The sequence below is a fragment of the Protopterus annectens genome, chromosome 7.part0, assembly GCF_019279795.1.
Source record: "Protopterus annectens isolate FY-2018-M chromosome 7.part0, PAN1.0, whole genome shotgun sequence".
Lineage (NCBI taxonomy): Eukaryota > Metazoa > Chordata > Ceratodontiformes > Protopteridae > Protopterus > Protopterus annectens.
This window is the reverse complement of record NC_056739.1, coordinates 68098310-68113714: the sequence shown is the minus strand read 5'-3', so window position 1 is coordinate 68113714 and position 15405 is coordinate 68098310. Positions and strand designations below refer to the sequence as shown.

Sequence of the window (15405 nt, the reverse complement as noted above, 5' to 3'; positions counted from 1 at the left end):
TCATGGTACGTTAAGCTGCATAGTATGGGTGATTGACGTCACCTCCTGATATGTCGAATACATCGAACTATGGGTGTTGATGTATTCATTTTTGAATTGGTTACCTTTTTGATGGTACGGATTTAGCATTTTGGGTCGACGTGACTGGTCGACCGATGCAGTTTTGTTAATTCAATTGTAGACCTATAGATATATATATATATATATATATATATATATATATATATATACACACACACACACACACTCACACACACACACACACACACACACACACACACACACACACACACACACACACACACACACACACACACACACACACATATATATATGTGTGTATATGTGTGTGTGTATGGAATAGCAAGGTTGCTAAATTTGCAGCATATTCTCTTTCAGAACCACTAAAAAGCCTAAATTGGTAAGACCTACCCCATCAACTAACATATACAGAGCTTATCATCACTTATAAAATTATCCAGAATCTATTTGCTTGTTCAGCACTAAATAGCATTTGACACAATTATGTTCCTAGCCTGTCATTACAATCCAGTTATAAAAAACTCCAGTCTGTCCACAAACATATGCAATCTACTGTACACTGTCTTAAAACATACCCTGGTGTCCTCTGGGCATTGTATCAATACACTCCCTCCCATCCTTCAAAACCATTCTGAAAGACTTTCTAGCCCAAAGCTGGCTCTGTTCTTGCACAATACCAGGATAAAATGTATCCCTAGATGTGAACAAATACCTTTTCATAGCTTACATCTCCTTCCCCTCCTTTCTTCACTCACTTCCTTACTGTTATCAGTCTCTGTCCCCTGGCTTTTTCTCTAAATACACCATAAGCTTGCTTTTCTCTCATTTCCTATTGCAATTCTGTTTGATAATCTACTAGCTTATCTTTAATTTCTCTGTAAACTCGCTAAAATTTCTCTAACTATTAAATCATTGTCATATAACTTGTACCCATCCTTAAACAATGTTTTCATATAATGTCTAATTTGGTATAATGATTGAAACTGTATTTGTTTTTTGTACTAAAGGCTGTAAAATTATTATTCTTAAAATGTATTGTAATACTTTGGAGCTTTCCTGCCTGGGCCACCACTGAAAATGAGCTCCTACCCAGTTGGGCTTTCCCGGTAATAAAATGTCAGTAAATAAATACATATTCCCAGGGATTTATTAACAGCTACACTAAGTGCACACTATTCAAGTGAACAGACAGCACAAGCATAACTCACAGATTCTTCCTCCTAATTTTAGTTTTCCTACTGATTTTCTTGCGGCCTTAAATATCGAGGGGGATTCATAAAGTGTAGACTACATGTACACATAATGTAATCTTTATGAGTGAAAACAAAGCACAAAAAGTGTGCTAAGGATTTTCTTGAATACAGACCATGTAGGCTTAGTGTAGCTGTTAATTAATCTCCCCATATACATATATCTACATCTTTATATCTATCTATTGATATCTATAGATATCTATATCTAATTATCTACACACACACACACACACACACACACACACACACACACACACACACACACACACACACACACACACACACACACACACACACAATGTATGAATTATTTTTCTTTTTTCCTTTCCAATTTGGATGGCTCAGAGTTTCAACAGCTATTTTTTTGTTACTCTTCTATTATGGCAAGTTTTTTTCTTCCAAAAGTGTGCGTATTTCATTTTACTATTAAGGTTATTAGGGTGTTATTAACTTGACAGCTTAAGAAAATTTTGGGGAGGGGGTCTTGGGTGTGCTAGCCTCTGCTTTTACACATTTTTTTTTATTTTTTATTTTGCTTGTTTTAGAGTTAAAAGTTGTGAGCTGTCTTTTCTTTGTAATGTTTCACGCATACTCCTTGGGCACCTCAGATTAATGTCATCATTCTTTTTTTTTACTTTCCTCTTTCTCTCAGGTGAGGTAGCCCTCTGGTCTCTGGTAGTCCTTGCTCTTGAACGGTATTTTGTGATCTGCAAACCCATGGGGAACATCCGATTTTCTAACACTCATTCTGCAATTGGCATTGCCATTACGTGGCTGGCAGCCCTTTCCTGTGCAGCTCCTCCTCTTGTTGGTTGGTCCAGGTAAGGAAGTACGAGCTGCATCCAATGTAAATGTCCTATTGGAATGTTTCACTGGACCAATGTAAATTGGAATGTTTAACTGGAATTCTTACCAAAATGTATTTTGTCTTTTGTTTTCCCTTGCTGACATATATTCAGCACATATTAAATGTACATCAGACATATCGTATATATTACCTAGTCACATTTTTCTAGCAGCATTCTTTGTTTGCAGTTGCTAGATTCAGTAGGATTGTTTTTACAATTGCATAGTGGTGCTTGATTCAGCTTTGTGTTAGTAGCCACAGCAGCACATATCTTGAGAAAACGTGTCTGCCTTTACAATGCTGCTGTTACAGTTCTGGTTTTAACTGTAAAGGAACCTTTGACTGACAAGGAAAATGTGATAATGGGCACTTCCAGAGTTCAGCCATGTATCAGCATGAAAGTAATAAGGCTGCTTGACCAGTGTATTTCTCACTTGGCAAAAAGAAAAAGAAATAGTCTGATTTAGTAAATATATTACATTTTTCTCCAGGACACCGGCTGCTAAGAGAATGGGCCAAAGTTTGGGGAGATGGCTGAAGTGAGGAGAAAAACTGAGTAGTATAGGGTACACGGTTATACTGTGGAAGGAGTAAGTCTTTGGTGCTGAATCCTAGTGTACGTGGTGGCATAGCTGAAATGGGCAGAAATGCCACTGATATGTCTAAGGAAGATAGAGCTGGTGTGGTGCCAGATTAAAATAGGGGTTGAATATAATGCTCTGTCAGTCTGGTGTCCTCCCTTTTCTTGATATAGAAAGGCTATCTTGGCTTAGCTTGGTACTGGATGTGGTAGGGCTACAAAGTACAGTAATTTCAGTCCCAGGGTAAGTAAGGATGAGTCCAACAATTAGAGACACTGAGTTCTGTAAAAAACAAACTGTTGCCTTAACCCAAACCTGTATCTCAAAGTAGGAGGAAAAGGTGGCATGAATGTGGAGTCATGCACTACATGGATGTGGAGTCATGTACTACATGGATGTGAAGTTGTGCACTACATGGATGTAGATTAGTAGTGCACTACATGAATGTGGAGTTGTGCACTACATGGATGTGGAATAGTGGACTACATGGATGTGGAGTCGTGCACTACATTTATATGGAGTCGTGCACTACATTAGTGCACTACATGGATGTGGAATCATGCACCACATGGATGTGGAGTAGTGCACTACACGAATGTGGAGTAATGCACTACATGAATGTGGAGTAGTGCACTACATGAATGCTGAGTAATGCACTACATGAATGTGGAGTAGTGCACTACATGAATGTGGAGTAGTGCACTACATGGATGTGGAGTAGTGCACTACATGGATGTGGAGTAGTGCACTACACGGATGTGGAGTAGTGCACTACATGGATGTGGAGTAGTGCACTACATGAATGTGGAGTAGTGCACTACACGGATGTGGAGTAGTGCACTACACGGATGTGGAGTAGTGCACTACACGGATGTGGAGTAGTGCACTACATGAATGTGGAGTAGTGCACTACATGAATGTGGAGTAGTGCACTACATGGATGTGGAGTAGTGCACTACATGAATGTGGAGTAGTGCACTACATGGATGTGGAGTAGTGCACTACATGAATGTGGAGTAGTGCACTACATGAATGTGGAGTAGTGCACTACATGGATGTGGAGTAGTGCACTACATGAATGTGGAGTAGTGCAGTACATGGATGTGGAGTACTGCACTACATGAATGTGGAGTAATGCACTACACTAGCATATTTACCACATACAGTTTCTAATCATAGTATTACTAATAGACTTTAGGTTAAATCATGAGCAAAATTATGAGACTACATCCCACCAACAGAATGTGGACAGACTACATTAAGATAGTATTAAGAACAAAACAGATTAGACACAAGGTCTGTTTCCCTCTGCATTCCAAGGTGAATCTTTGGTATTGTTTCCTTAGCTTGGATGGATCTGAACTTGGACAATGTGTATATGATAAGGTATAATCAGTTTAGTGTCCTAGTGATTGTGTCGAATTCTACAGATGCCATTGTCCCCTTTTACTCAGTCTTCATAAGGCAGTCATTGAATACAATGCTCCCGTTAGTATGTACCTGTCCATACACATGCAACAATTGAAACACCCACAGATATATACCTTACTGAAAGGATATAAGGCCTAAACAACATGTCCTACATGGAATCACTCAAAGCCCTGTCACTATACTCGGTATCCTACAGACTCCTAGGAGATGACCTATTATGTCTGTCCCACAAGATATACTCACACCCATTATTGATGGATTTACTGCACATCAGCAATTCAAATGGCATCTTAAATACTCAGTTTAGGGTTCTAAACCTCTGCTACAATATCAACAGAAGGTTTCGAGGGACAAGAATATCTTACAGAGGATACCGCTGCTCTGGAACAGACTCACTATCCACTTAAAACAAAGTTCATCCCTGACCATATTCAAGTACAACTTGGATTTATGAAAATTCACCCCAGGACTGCCCTCTGTTCTACTAATAGACAGAAGAAGCAACTAAATGCTTTATCCCATGTAAGGGTCCCCTCAAGTTATCTATGGTATGAAAGCAGTTATTTTCATTAGGGGTAATATATCATTATTGACCATGGGATGGGGAAGGCCAGAGTAGCAAATGGGATAGGCTAATTTTAGCTCAAAAAGGGAAATTGATTAGGCTTAAAAAGGCCCGCAAGGGCAGCTAGCCTAGTACTTACCTATGACTGTAAGAACCTATAATACAAATATGGCTTTAGAGTAATGAACACTGCTATGTTCACATGCAATGAATCATTCATAACCTTAAAGTTCTTACCTCCAGATTAAGGGACAAATCCAGAACTAATCAGAGACACTTTTTAAAATGTTAGTACTATTAACTTGACAAGCTGACAGAATAATGAAATGCGAATTAACATGCATTTTCTGAAGCAAAGTAAGTGTATAACTAACTACTATCATTATTTATTAAGTGTAACCCACCATAGTCCACCACTTTTTCTCTCAAAATCATCAGTTTTAAGAGGGACAGTGCAAAACGTTGAGCTAAAATCTGGGACATCGCTAAAAATCTGAGGCAGTTGAGATACAAATGCGTGTAATGTAAGGCACTTTAAACCTTGGCAGAAGTAACCATTTCTTCAAAAATCCTTTCCCTGCTGGTGCCCTCTGCTGATGCTTCTTAGAATTGTAGTCAAATGAACTTTTTTTTGAAAATAACTTGATAAGTTTTTTGAATTCAAATACTCATACATTACTAAGCACAAATACAACCGCAACTAACAATGATTGCCAGCATACATGGAATATAGACAAGTGATGCTTACCAGCATATAAAAAAAAATTTGTGTTAAAAATAACATATTAAATGTTAATGTAGAATTAAAATTAAAATAAAGCAATTAGCAAAAAGGAAAATAAAGTTCCTATAAGCAGTGACTAGCCTACATTACTGGGAAAAGCAAGTGATATAAAGAATGACATTTGTCTAAATAAGAGTTTTCAGTGACTGTCAGCATATACGAAAAAAATGCCATTCAGTCACTTACTCCTTCACGCAAGCCATATATTTCAAACATTATGACTGCCTCATGAAAGCACCCCCATCATTTATATTGGTTTGCTTCCTGAAAAAGGGAAGGGACAGAAGTCTTTTAGCATAGCAATTTTCTTATAAGCCTTAGGATTCTGCAATAAGAACAGTATTCAGAGACGTGAGGTGTTACTGATAAGTGAAGGAGCACTAGGTTTGTCAGTGCAGTACTACAGTTACCATTCTCCACGTCAGCGCCTTTAACACCCCCTCCTTTGTCCTTTGCATGTCTCACTCCTCTTGACGGTCTTCCTGGAGTCACAATCTACTATCTACCAGTGAGAGATGCTGAACAATGTGTCCTTCTTATGTAAAGTAAATTGTTACTTGTTTGGTTTTTAACTTGGCAGCAAAGCCACTGACTAGCAAGTTTTCAGTGGAGTTGACTAAAATACCAGCCCTACAAAACCTGGGATAAATGTATTTTGTGCTTTTACTATCTTTACTGTAGTAGCTGTGCACATTTTTGGTGATTATTGATAATCTAGCAGAGATTCGCTGCTAGAGACCAGAGAAATAAATTAAGTCATTTCTATGCCTCTAGTTGTTGCTGAACCTTGTAGAGTGCTGTTTTGCTATTGGCCAGTGTGTTCTTTAGAATTTTAGCAGCTTCACTGTCATGTTATAAATTGTTCCTGTTTGCATGGTCTACAGGTTATACACACATAGCTGTAAAGCTACTGATTGTTAACAATTTTCTACCAGATTTGACTAAAATACCAGCCCTACAACACATGGGTTCTTGCTGATTTTACTGTAATAGCTTTTTGAACTTTTTTGTTATTATTAGCAATCTTGCTAAGTTTGGCTACTGGTTTAACTCAGGTAAGAGTAGATAAAGACACAGGCCATTTCTAGGCCTCTGATTGCTGCTATTGGTCAGTGTGCTTGTTTGAATTTTTTTCAGCTTTTCTGTGTTGTTATATACTGCCCGCTTTTAACCATGCACTGTATAGATGCAGATATCTGGAGACACATTTTTCCTTATACTACCTAACCTCCCTAAATCACTACTGATTACTGTAATTAGCAATATTTGTAGTACAGAAAGCTGCCTGCAGTTATGCAGTGAGCTGACTTGGGCACAACTGGTCTATGTGGTAGTGTCAAGCTCCTTATAGCTGCTTGACTTTAACAAAATTAGCTTGCAGTTGCACCATGTTACTCTCAGCAATTAGTAGCTGCTCTGCGTATCGAATATTTGGTAGTTACTTAGCACAGCTAGTTGTTATCTCCAGAGTAAATTCCAATATCTATCTCGTTTAACTAAGTATAGTAATCTGTGTATTTGGACAAATTCTATTAAGCCTTGGACTAAAATTAAAGGTCTGCTTGCTGGTCTTCCTTCTGTTGCCAGGCACATAGCGCTTGGTCTCCTTAGACATAGGTTCATAGGTTCATAGGTGTTTACTAGGCTAACGACCACAAGGGCATTTTTAAGCCTAGCCATTCATCCCAAATCTCTAACAAGTTCTGATATCCTTGATAAGTGATGAATTTCCAGTTTCCCATCCAATTGTCCAAGTTGCACTTGAATTGGGTTAGGGAGGAACTCTGCTTCTCATGGATGGGGAGCCTGTTGCATAGACTGGGTAGTCTCTGGGATACATACCTATCTCTCCAGCAGGTCCTATTTATATCACAGGCAAGGTTTAAGTCTTAAGAATGGGTAATTCTGGTGTTGTTTGTTTTATGGAAATGCAGGAGGTCCATCAGAGTGGGGTCTGACAATACCCTGTATGCCAGGCATAGATCTCCCCTCAAAAGCCTGTAGGAGACAGAATACAGGGATAGGGCCTTGAAGAGGTCTGCATAGGACATATTACTTATGCCCTGTATTCTTTTAGTGAGGAAGCTCTGTGGATGTTCCAGTTGTTGGATATACCTGGTTAGGTACATACAAAAGGGGGCACTGTACTCAATGATAGGTCTGATGAATGCAGAATGCAGTGGAATAATGACTTCCTTAGACTTAGATGCCACACCTTTGTTTATAAATTGCGCAACATAGAATGATTTCCTCACCACTGTAGACACGTGATGATGAAAGGCTAGACTACTATATATGTGTGTCCCTAAGTCCCTGACTACTGGGTCAACTCTAAGGGGTGTGTTGTCAATATGATAGTTACCTGGGATTGATGACTTCCCAAAGGATACTATTATGCATTCCTTGGCATTTAGTTTTAGTCCATGGCTCTGACACCAGTTATTTGTCTGTGTCAGCCCCTCCTGGAGAACCTTTGTGTCAGTGTGAGATTCAATGACTGTTCCTAATTTGCAATCATCTGCAAATTTAGTCAGCCAGAGACCACTGACATTAGCCTTGACTTCTGAGACGTAAATGCCAAAAAGAAGCAGTCCAAGAACTGATCACTGAGGGATTCCACTTGTGAATGGCCTCTTTGTAGAGGTAGAGTCCTCAGTTCTAACTTCCTGGGACCTGTCTGTGAGCCAGTTGGCTATCCACCAGGTGACACATGGGTTTGTACCTAACCTCTTGAGTTTTTCAACAATGCCCGAGTGGGGTATTGTGTCATATGCCTTGGCCAGGTCAAGGCAGGCAGTGTGAATGATTTTGCCCTCATCCATTGCTTTGGTGACCTTCTCAAAGAAGTCCACCAGGCTGAGAAGACATGATCTGCCCTTGATTAAACCAAACTAGGTTGAGTCCAGTGTCTAGAGGTTTACTATATCTCTATTGATCATCTCCATTGATAATTCTTTTCATGGCTTTACATATAAGACTTGTGAGACTTATGGGTCTGTACTTTCCAGGGTTTGTAGATGGCTCACCTTTGTGCAGAGGGATGACTGTTGCCTTTCTCGTCTCATGAGGAACAAAGCCTGTTTGGAGGCTACAGTTAAATAGTAATTCCAGAGCCCCTGATAGGTCATGTGTCATGCTATTTAGAAGGCATCCTGGGATATTATCTGGGCCCATTGATGCAGTGTTCTTGGTCTTAGAGAAAGCATTAAGAACCTGTTCCCTAGTGATAGTAGGATGAGTTATATTTGATGGTATTTCCTGAAACAGAGCAGCAACTGCCAGATGGTCACAGATACTGAACTTTTACTTAATACAAGACACTCTGTTTGTGAGAGATGCAACTATTTAACTAACATGGAGGCTTCACTCTCACAAAAGGACACAGAATATGAGCAACAGACATATCTACAACATTCTACACCAACCTACACTTAAAATGCACTATGCTGAGGCTATAAAAAGTCCATACCAAAGCCACATAGATCTATGAAAACTAGTCCCAGACTTCATTAAAGGCCCTAACTTGAACCCTATGCTAGAAAGGCCCTTGCAGTACAACATACACAATATACCTATTTGCAAGGAAGGAACATGCAAGTCATGATGAGGTTGGACCTCATTATAAGAAAATGTGTAAGTTTCATAAATTGCAGATACTACGATGATGTGCAGATCCACCTGGTAGTATCATGCTGCTTATGTAGTCAGTGTCAGCCATGTAGTACCGTACTGCTTGTGTTGCCATTATCAGCCTGGTAGTACCATGCTGCTTGTGAAGCCAGTGTCAGCCTGGTAGTACCGTGCTGCTCATGTCGTCAGTGTCAGCCTGGTAATATCATGTTGCTTATGTAGTCAGTGTCAGCCTGGTAGTACTATGCTGCTTGTGTAGCCAGTGTCAGCCTGGTAGTACCGTGCTGCTTGTGTAGCCAGTGTCAGCCTGGTAGTACTGTGCTGTGCTGCTTGTGTAGCCAGTGTCAGCCTGGTAGTACTCTGCTGCTTGTGTAGTCAGTGCCAGCCTGATAGTACCATGCTGCTCATGTAGTCAGTATCAGCCTGGTAGTACCATGCTGATTGTGTACTCAGTGTCAGCTTGGTAGTACTGTGCTGCTTGTGTAGTCAGTGTCAGCCGGATAGTACCATGCTGCTCATGTAGTCAGTGTCAGCCTGGTAGTACCATGCTGCTCATGTAGTCAGTGTCAGCCTGGTAGTTCCATGCTGCTCATGTAGTCAGTGTCAGCCTGGTAGTACCATGCTGCTCATGTAGTCAGTGTCAGCCTGGTAGTACTGTGCTGCTCATGTAGTCAGTGTCCGCCTGGTAGTACCATGCTGCTCAAATAGTCAGTGTCAGCCTGGTACTATTGTGCTGCTCATGTAGTCAGTGTCAGCTTGGTAGTACCATGCTGCTTGTGTAGCCAGTCTTAGCCAGGTAGTACTGTGCTGCTAGTTTACTCAGTGTCAGCCTGGTAGTACCGTGCTGCTCATGTAGTCAGTGTCAGCCTGGTACTACTGTGCTGCTCGTGTAGTCAGTGTCAATCTGGTAATACTATGCTGCTCATGTAGTCAGTGTCAGCCTGGTACTACTGTGCTGCTTGTGTACTCAGTGTCAGCCTGGTAGTACCATGCTGCTCATGTAGTCAGTGTCAGCCATCTAGTACCATGCTGCTCATCTAGTCAGTGTCAGCCTGGTACTACTGTGCTGCTTGTGTACTCAGTGTCAGCCTGGTAGTACCGTGCTGCTCATGTAGTCAGTGTCAGCCTGGTACTACTGTGCTGCTCATGTAGTCAGTGTCAATCTGTTAATACTATGCTGCTCATGTAGTCAGTGTCAGCCTGGTACTACTGTGCTGCTTGTGTACTCAGTGTCAGCCTGGTAGTACCATGCTGCTCATGTAGTCAGTGTCAGCCTTCTAGTACCATGCTGCTCATCTAGTCAGTGTCAGCCTGGTACTACTGTGCTGCTTGTGTACTCAGTGTCAGCCTGGTAGTACCATGCTGCTTATGTAGTCAGTTTCAGCCTGGTAGTACCATGCTGCTCGTGTAGTCAGTGTCAGCCTGGTAGCAACGTGCTGCTCATGTAGACAGTGTCAGCCTGGTACTACTGTGCTGCTCATGTACTCAGTGTCAACCTGGTAGTAGAGTGCTGCTCATGTAGTCAGTTTCAGCCTGGTAGTACCATGCTGCTCATGTAGTCACTGTCAGCCTGGTAGTACTGTGCTCCTTGTGTAGTCAGTGTCAGCCTGGTACTACTGTGCTGCTTGTGTACTCAGTGTCAGCCTGGTAGTACCATGCTGCTCATGTAGTCAGTGTCACCCTGGTACAACAGTGCTGTTGTGTAGTCAGAGTCAGCCGGGTAGTACCATGCTACTCATGTAGTCAGTGTCAGCCTGGTAGTATCATGCTGCTCATGCAGTCAGTGTCAGTCTGGTAGTACCATGCTGCTTGTGTACTCAGCGTTAGCCTGGTAGTGCCATGCTGCTCATGTACTCAGTGTCAACCTGGTAGTACTGTTCTCCTCATGTAGTCAGTGTCAACCTGGTTGTACCATGCTGCTCATGTAGTCAGTGTCACCCTAGTAGTACTGTGCTGCTCGTGTAGTCAGTGTCAGCCTTGTAGTACTGTGCTGCGTGTGTAGTCAGCGTTAGCCTGGTAGTGCCATGCTGCTCATGTACTCAGTGCCAACCTGGTAGTACTGTCCTCCTTGTGTAGTCAGTGTCAGCCTGGTAGTACCATGCTGCTCATGTAGTCAGTGTCAGCCTTGTACTACTTGTGCTGCTTGTGTAGTCAGTGTCAGCCTTGTAGTACTGTGCTGCTTGTGTAGTCAGTGTTAGCCTGGTAGTGCCATGCTGCTCATGTACTCAGTGCCAACCTGGTAGTACTGTTCTCCTCATGTAGTCAGTGTCAGCCTGGTAGTACCATGCTGCTCATATAGTCAGTGTCAGCCTGGTACTACTTGTGCTGCTCGTGAACTTAGTGTCAGCCCAGTAGTACTGTGCTGCTTGTGTAGTCAGTGTTAGCCTGCTAGTACTATGCTGCTCATGTAGTCAGTGTCAGCCTGGTAGATAGCATGCTGCTCATGTAGTCAGTGTCAGCCTGGTAGTACCATGCTGCTCATGTAGTCAGTGTCAACCTGATAGTACCGTGCTGCTCGTGTAGTCAGTGTCAGCCTGGTAGTACCGTACTGCTTGTGTAGTCAGTGTTAGCCTGGTAGTACCATGCTGCTCATGTAGTCAGTGTTAGCCTGGTATTACCGTGCAGCTTGTGTAGTCAGTGTTAGCCTGCTAGTACCATGCTGCCCATGTTGTCAGTGTCAGCCTGGTACTAAGGGGCTGATCGTGTACTCAGTATCAGCCTGGTAGTACCATGCTACTCATGTAGTCAGTGTCAGCCTGGTAGTACCGTGCTGATCATGTAGTCAGTGTCAGCCTGGTACTACTGTGGGGCTCATGTACTCAGTGTCAACCTGGTAATAAAGTGCTGCTCATGTAGTAAGTGTCAGCCTGGTAGTACCATGCTGCTTATGTAGTCAGTGTCAGCCTGGTACTACGGGGCTGATCATGTACTCAGTATCAGCCTGGTAGTACCATGCTGCTCATGTAATCAGTGTCAGCCTGGTACTACTGTGCTGCTCATGTAGTCACTGTCAGCCTGGTAGTACTGTGCTCCTTGTGTAGTCAGTGTCAGCCTCTTTCTACTATGCTGCTTGTGTACTCAGTGTCTGGTAGTACAGTGCTGCTCATGTAGTCAGCCTGGTAGTACCATGCTGCTCATGTAGTCAGTGTCAGCCTGGTAGTACGATGCTGTTCATGCAGTCAGTGTCAGCCTGGTAGTACCATGCTGCTCATGCAGTCAGTGTCAGTCTGGTAGTACTGTGCTGCCCATGTAGTCAGTGTCAGCCTTGTAGTACTGTGCTGCTTGTGTAGTCAGCGTTAGCCTGGTAGTGCCATGCTGCTCATGTACTCAGTGCCAACCTGGTAGTACTGTTCTCCTCGTGTAGTCAGTGTCAGCCTGGTAATACCATGCTGCTCATGAAGTCAGTGTCAGCCTGGTACTACTTGTGCTGCTCGTGTAGTCAGTGTCAGCCTTGTAGTACTGTGCTGCTTGTGTAGTCAGTGTTAGCCTGGTAGTGCCATTCTGCTCATGTACTCAGTGCCAAACTGGTAGTACCGTGCTGCTCATGCAGTCAGTGTCAGCCTTGTAGTGATGTGCTGTTTGCGTAATTAGTGTCAGCCTTATAGTACTGTGCTGCTTGTGCAATCAGTGTTATCCTGGTAGTGCCATGCTGCTCATGTACTCAGTGCCAACCTGGTAGTACTGTTCTCCCCGTGTAGTCAGTGTCAGGCTGGTAGTACCATGCTGCTCATGTAGTCAGTGTCAGCTGGTACTACTTGTGCTGCTGTGAATGCAGTGTCAGCCTAGTAGTACCGTGCTGCTTGTGTAGTCAGTGTTAGCCTGGTAGTACCATGCTGTTCATGTAGTCAGTGTTAGCCTGGTAGATACCATGCTGCTTGTGTAGTCAGTGTTAGCCTGGTAGTACCATGCTGCTCATGTAGTCAGTGTCAACCTGATAGTACCATGCTGCTCGTGTAGTCAGTGTCAGCCTAGTATTACCTTGCAGCTTGTGTAGTCAGTGTTAGCCTGGTAGTAGCATGCTCTTCATGTAGTCAGTGTCAGGCTGATAGTACCATGCTGCTCATGTAGTCAGTGTCAGCCTGGTACTATCGAGCTGCTCATGTACTCAGTGTCAGCCTGTTAGTACCGTGCTGCTCATGTAGTCAGTGTCAGCCTGGTACTACTGTGCGGCTTATGTACTCAGTGTCAACCTGCTAATAGAGTGCTGTTCATGTAGTAAGTGTCAGCCTGGTAGTACCATGCTGCTCATGTAGTCAGTGTCAGCTTGGTACTACTGTGCTGTTCATGTAGTCACTGTCAGCCTGATAGTACTGTGCTCCTTGTGTAGTCAGTGTCAGCCTGGTACTACTATGCTGCTTGTGTACTCAGTGTCAGCCTGGTAGTACCGTGCTGCTCATGTAGTCAGTGTCAGCCTGGTAGTACCATGCTGCTCATGTAGTCAGCATCAGCCTGGTAGTACCATGCTGCTCATGCAGTCAGTGTCAGCCTGGTAGTACCATTCTGCTCATGCAGTCAGTGTCAGCCTGGTAGTACTGTGCTGCCCATGTAGTCAGTGTCAGCCTTTTAGTACTGTGCTGCTTGTGTAGTCAGCATTAGCCTGGTAGTGCCATGCTGCTCATGTACTCAGTGCCAACCTGATAGTACTGTTCTCCTCATGTAGTCAGTGTCAGCCTGGTAGTACCATGCTGCTCATGTAGTCAGTGTCAGCCTGGTACTACTTGTGCTGCTCATGTAGTCAGTGTCAGCCTTGTAGTACTGTGCTGCTTGTGTAGTCAGTGTTTGCCTGGTAGTGCCATTCTGCTCATGTACTCAGTGCCAACCTGGTAGTACTGTGCTGCTCATGCAGTCAGTGTCAGCCTTGTAGTACTGTGCTGCTTGTGTAGTCAGTGTCAGCCTGGTAATACCATGCTGCTCATGTAGTCAGTGTCAGCCTGGTACTACTTGTGCTGCTCATGAACTCAGTGTCAGCCCAGTAGTACCTTCCTGCTTGTGTAGTCAGTGTTAGCCTGGTAGTACCATGCTGCTCATGTAGTCAGTGTCAGCCTGTTTCTACTGTGCTGCTTGTGTATTCAGTGTCAGCCTGGTAGTACCATGCTGCTCATGTAGTCAGTGTCAGGCTGGTTCTACTGTGCTGCTCATTTACTCAGTGTCAGCCTGGTAGTACCGTGCTGCTCATGTAGTGAGTGTCAGCCTGGTAGTACCATGCTGCTCATGTAGTCAGTGTCACCCTGGTACTATTGTGCTGCTCATGTAGTCAGTGTCAGCCTGGTAGTACTGTGCTGCTCATGTACTCAGTGTCAACCTGGTAATAGAGTGCTGCTCATGTAGTCAGTGTCAGCCTGGTAGCACCATGCTGCTCATGTAGTCAGTGTCAGCCTGGTACTACGGGGCTGATCATGTACTCTGTATCAGCCTGGTAGTACCATGCTGCTCATGTAGTCAGTGTCAGTCTGTTACTACTGTGCTGCTCATGTGGTCACTGTCAGCCTGATAGTACTGTGCTCCTTGTGTAGTCAGTGTCAGCCTGGTACTACTATGTTGTTTGTGTACTCAGTGTCAGCCTGGTAGTACCGTGCTGCTCATGTAGTCAGTGTCAGCCTGGTAGTACCGTGCTGCTCATGTAGTCAGTGTCAGCCTGGTAGTACCATGCTGCTCATGCAGTCAGTGTCAGGTAGTACCATCCTGCTCATGCAGTCAGTGTCAGCCTGGTAGGACTGTGCTGCCCATGTAGTCAGTGTCAGCCTTGTAGTACTGTGCTGCTTGTGTAGTCAGAATTAGCCTGGTAGTGCCATGTTGCTCATGTACTCAGTGCCAACCTGGTAGTACTGTTCTCCTCGTGTAGTCAGTGTCAGCCTGGTAGTACCATGCTGCTCATGTAGTCAGTGTCAGCCTGGTACTACTTATGCTGCTCGTGTAGTCAGTGTCAGCCTTGTAGTACTGTGCAGCTTGTGTAGTCAGTGTTAGCCTGGTAGTGCCATTCTGCTCATGTACTCAGTGCCAACCTGGTAGTACCGTGCTGCTCATGCAGTCAGTGTAAGCCTTGTAGTACTGTGCTGCTTTTGTAGTCTGTGTCAGCCTTGTAGTACTGTGCTGCTTGTGCAGTCAGTGTTATCCTGGTAGTGCCATGCTGCTCATGTACTCTGTGCCAACCTGGTAGTACTGTTCTCCTCGTGTAGTCAGTGTCAGCCTGGTAGTACCATGCTGCTCATGTAGTCAGTTTCTGCCTGGTACTACTTGTGCTGCTCATGAACTCAGTGTCAGCCCAGTAGTAC

General features: G+C 43.6%; 1 protein-coding gene across 1 annotated transcript in view; it reads left to right on the top strand.

The window, feature by feature from the left end:
* Positions 1 to 15405, top strand: part of LOC122806233 (green-sensitive opsin) — a 216866-nt gene that overhangs the window by 90508 nt on the left and 110953 nt on the right. Inside the window, exon 2 of the mRNA XM_044076483.1 lies at positions 1948 to 2116. Within this exon, the coding sequence (XP_043932418.1) occupies positions 1948 to 2116 (169 nt within the window). The remainder of the gene's footprint in view (positions 1 to 1947; positions 2117 to 15405) is intronic.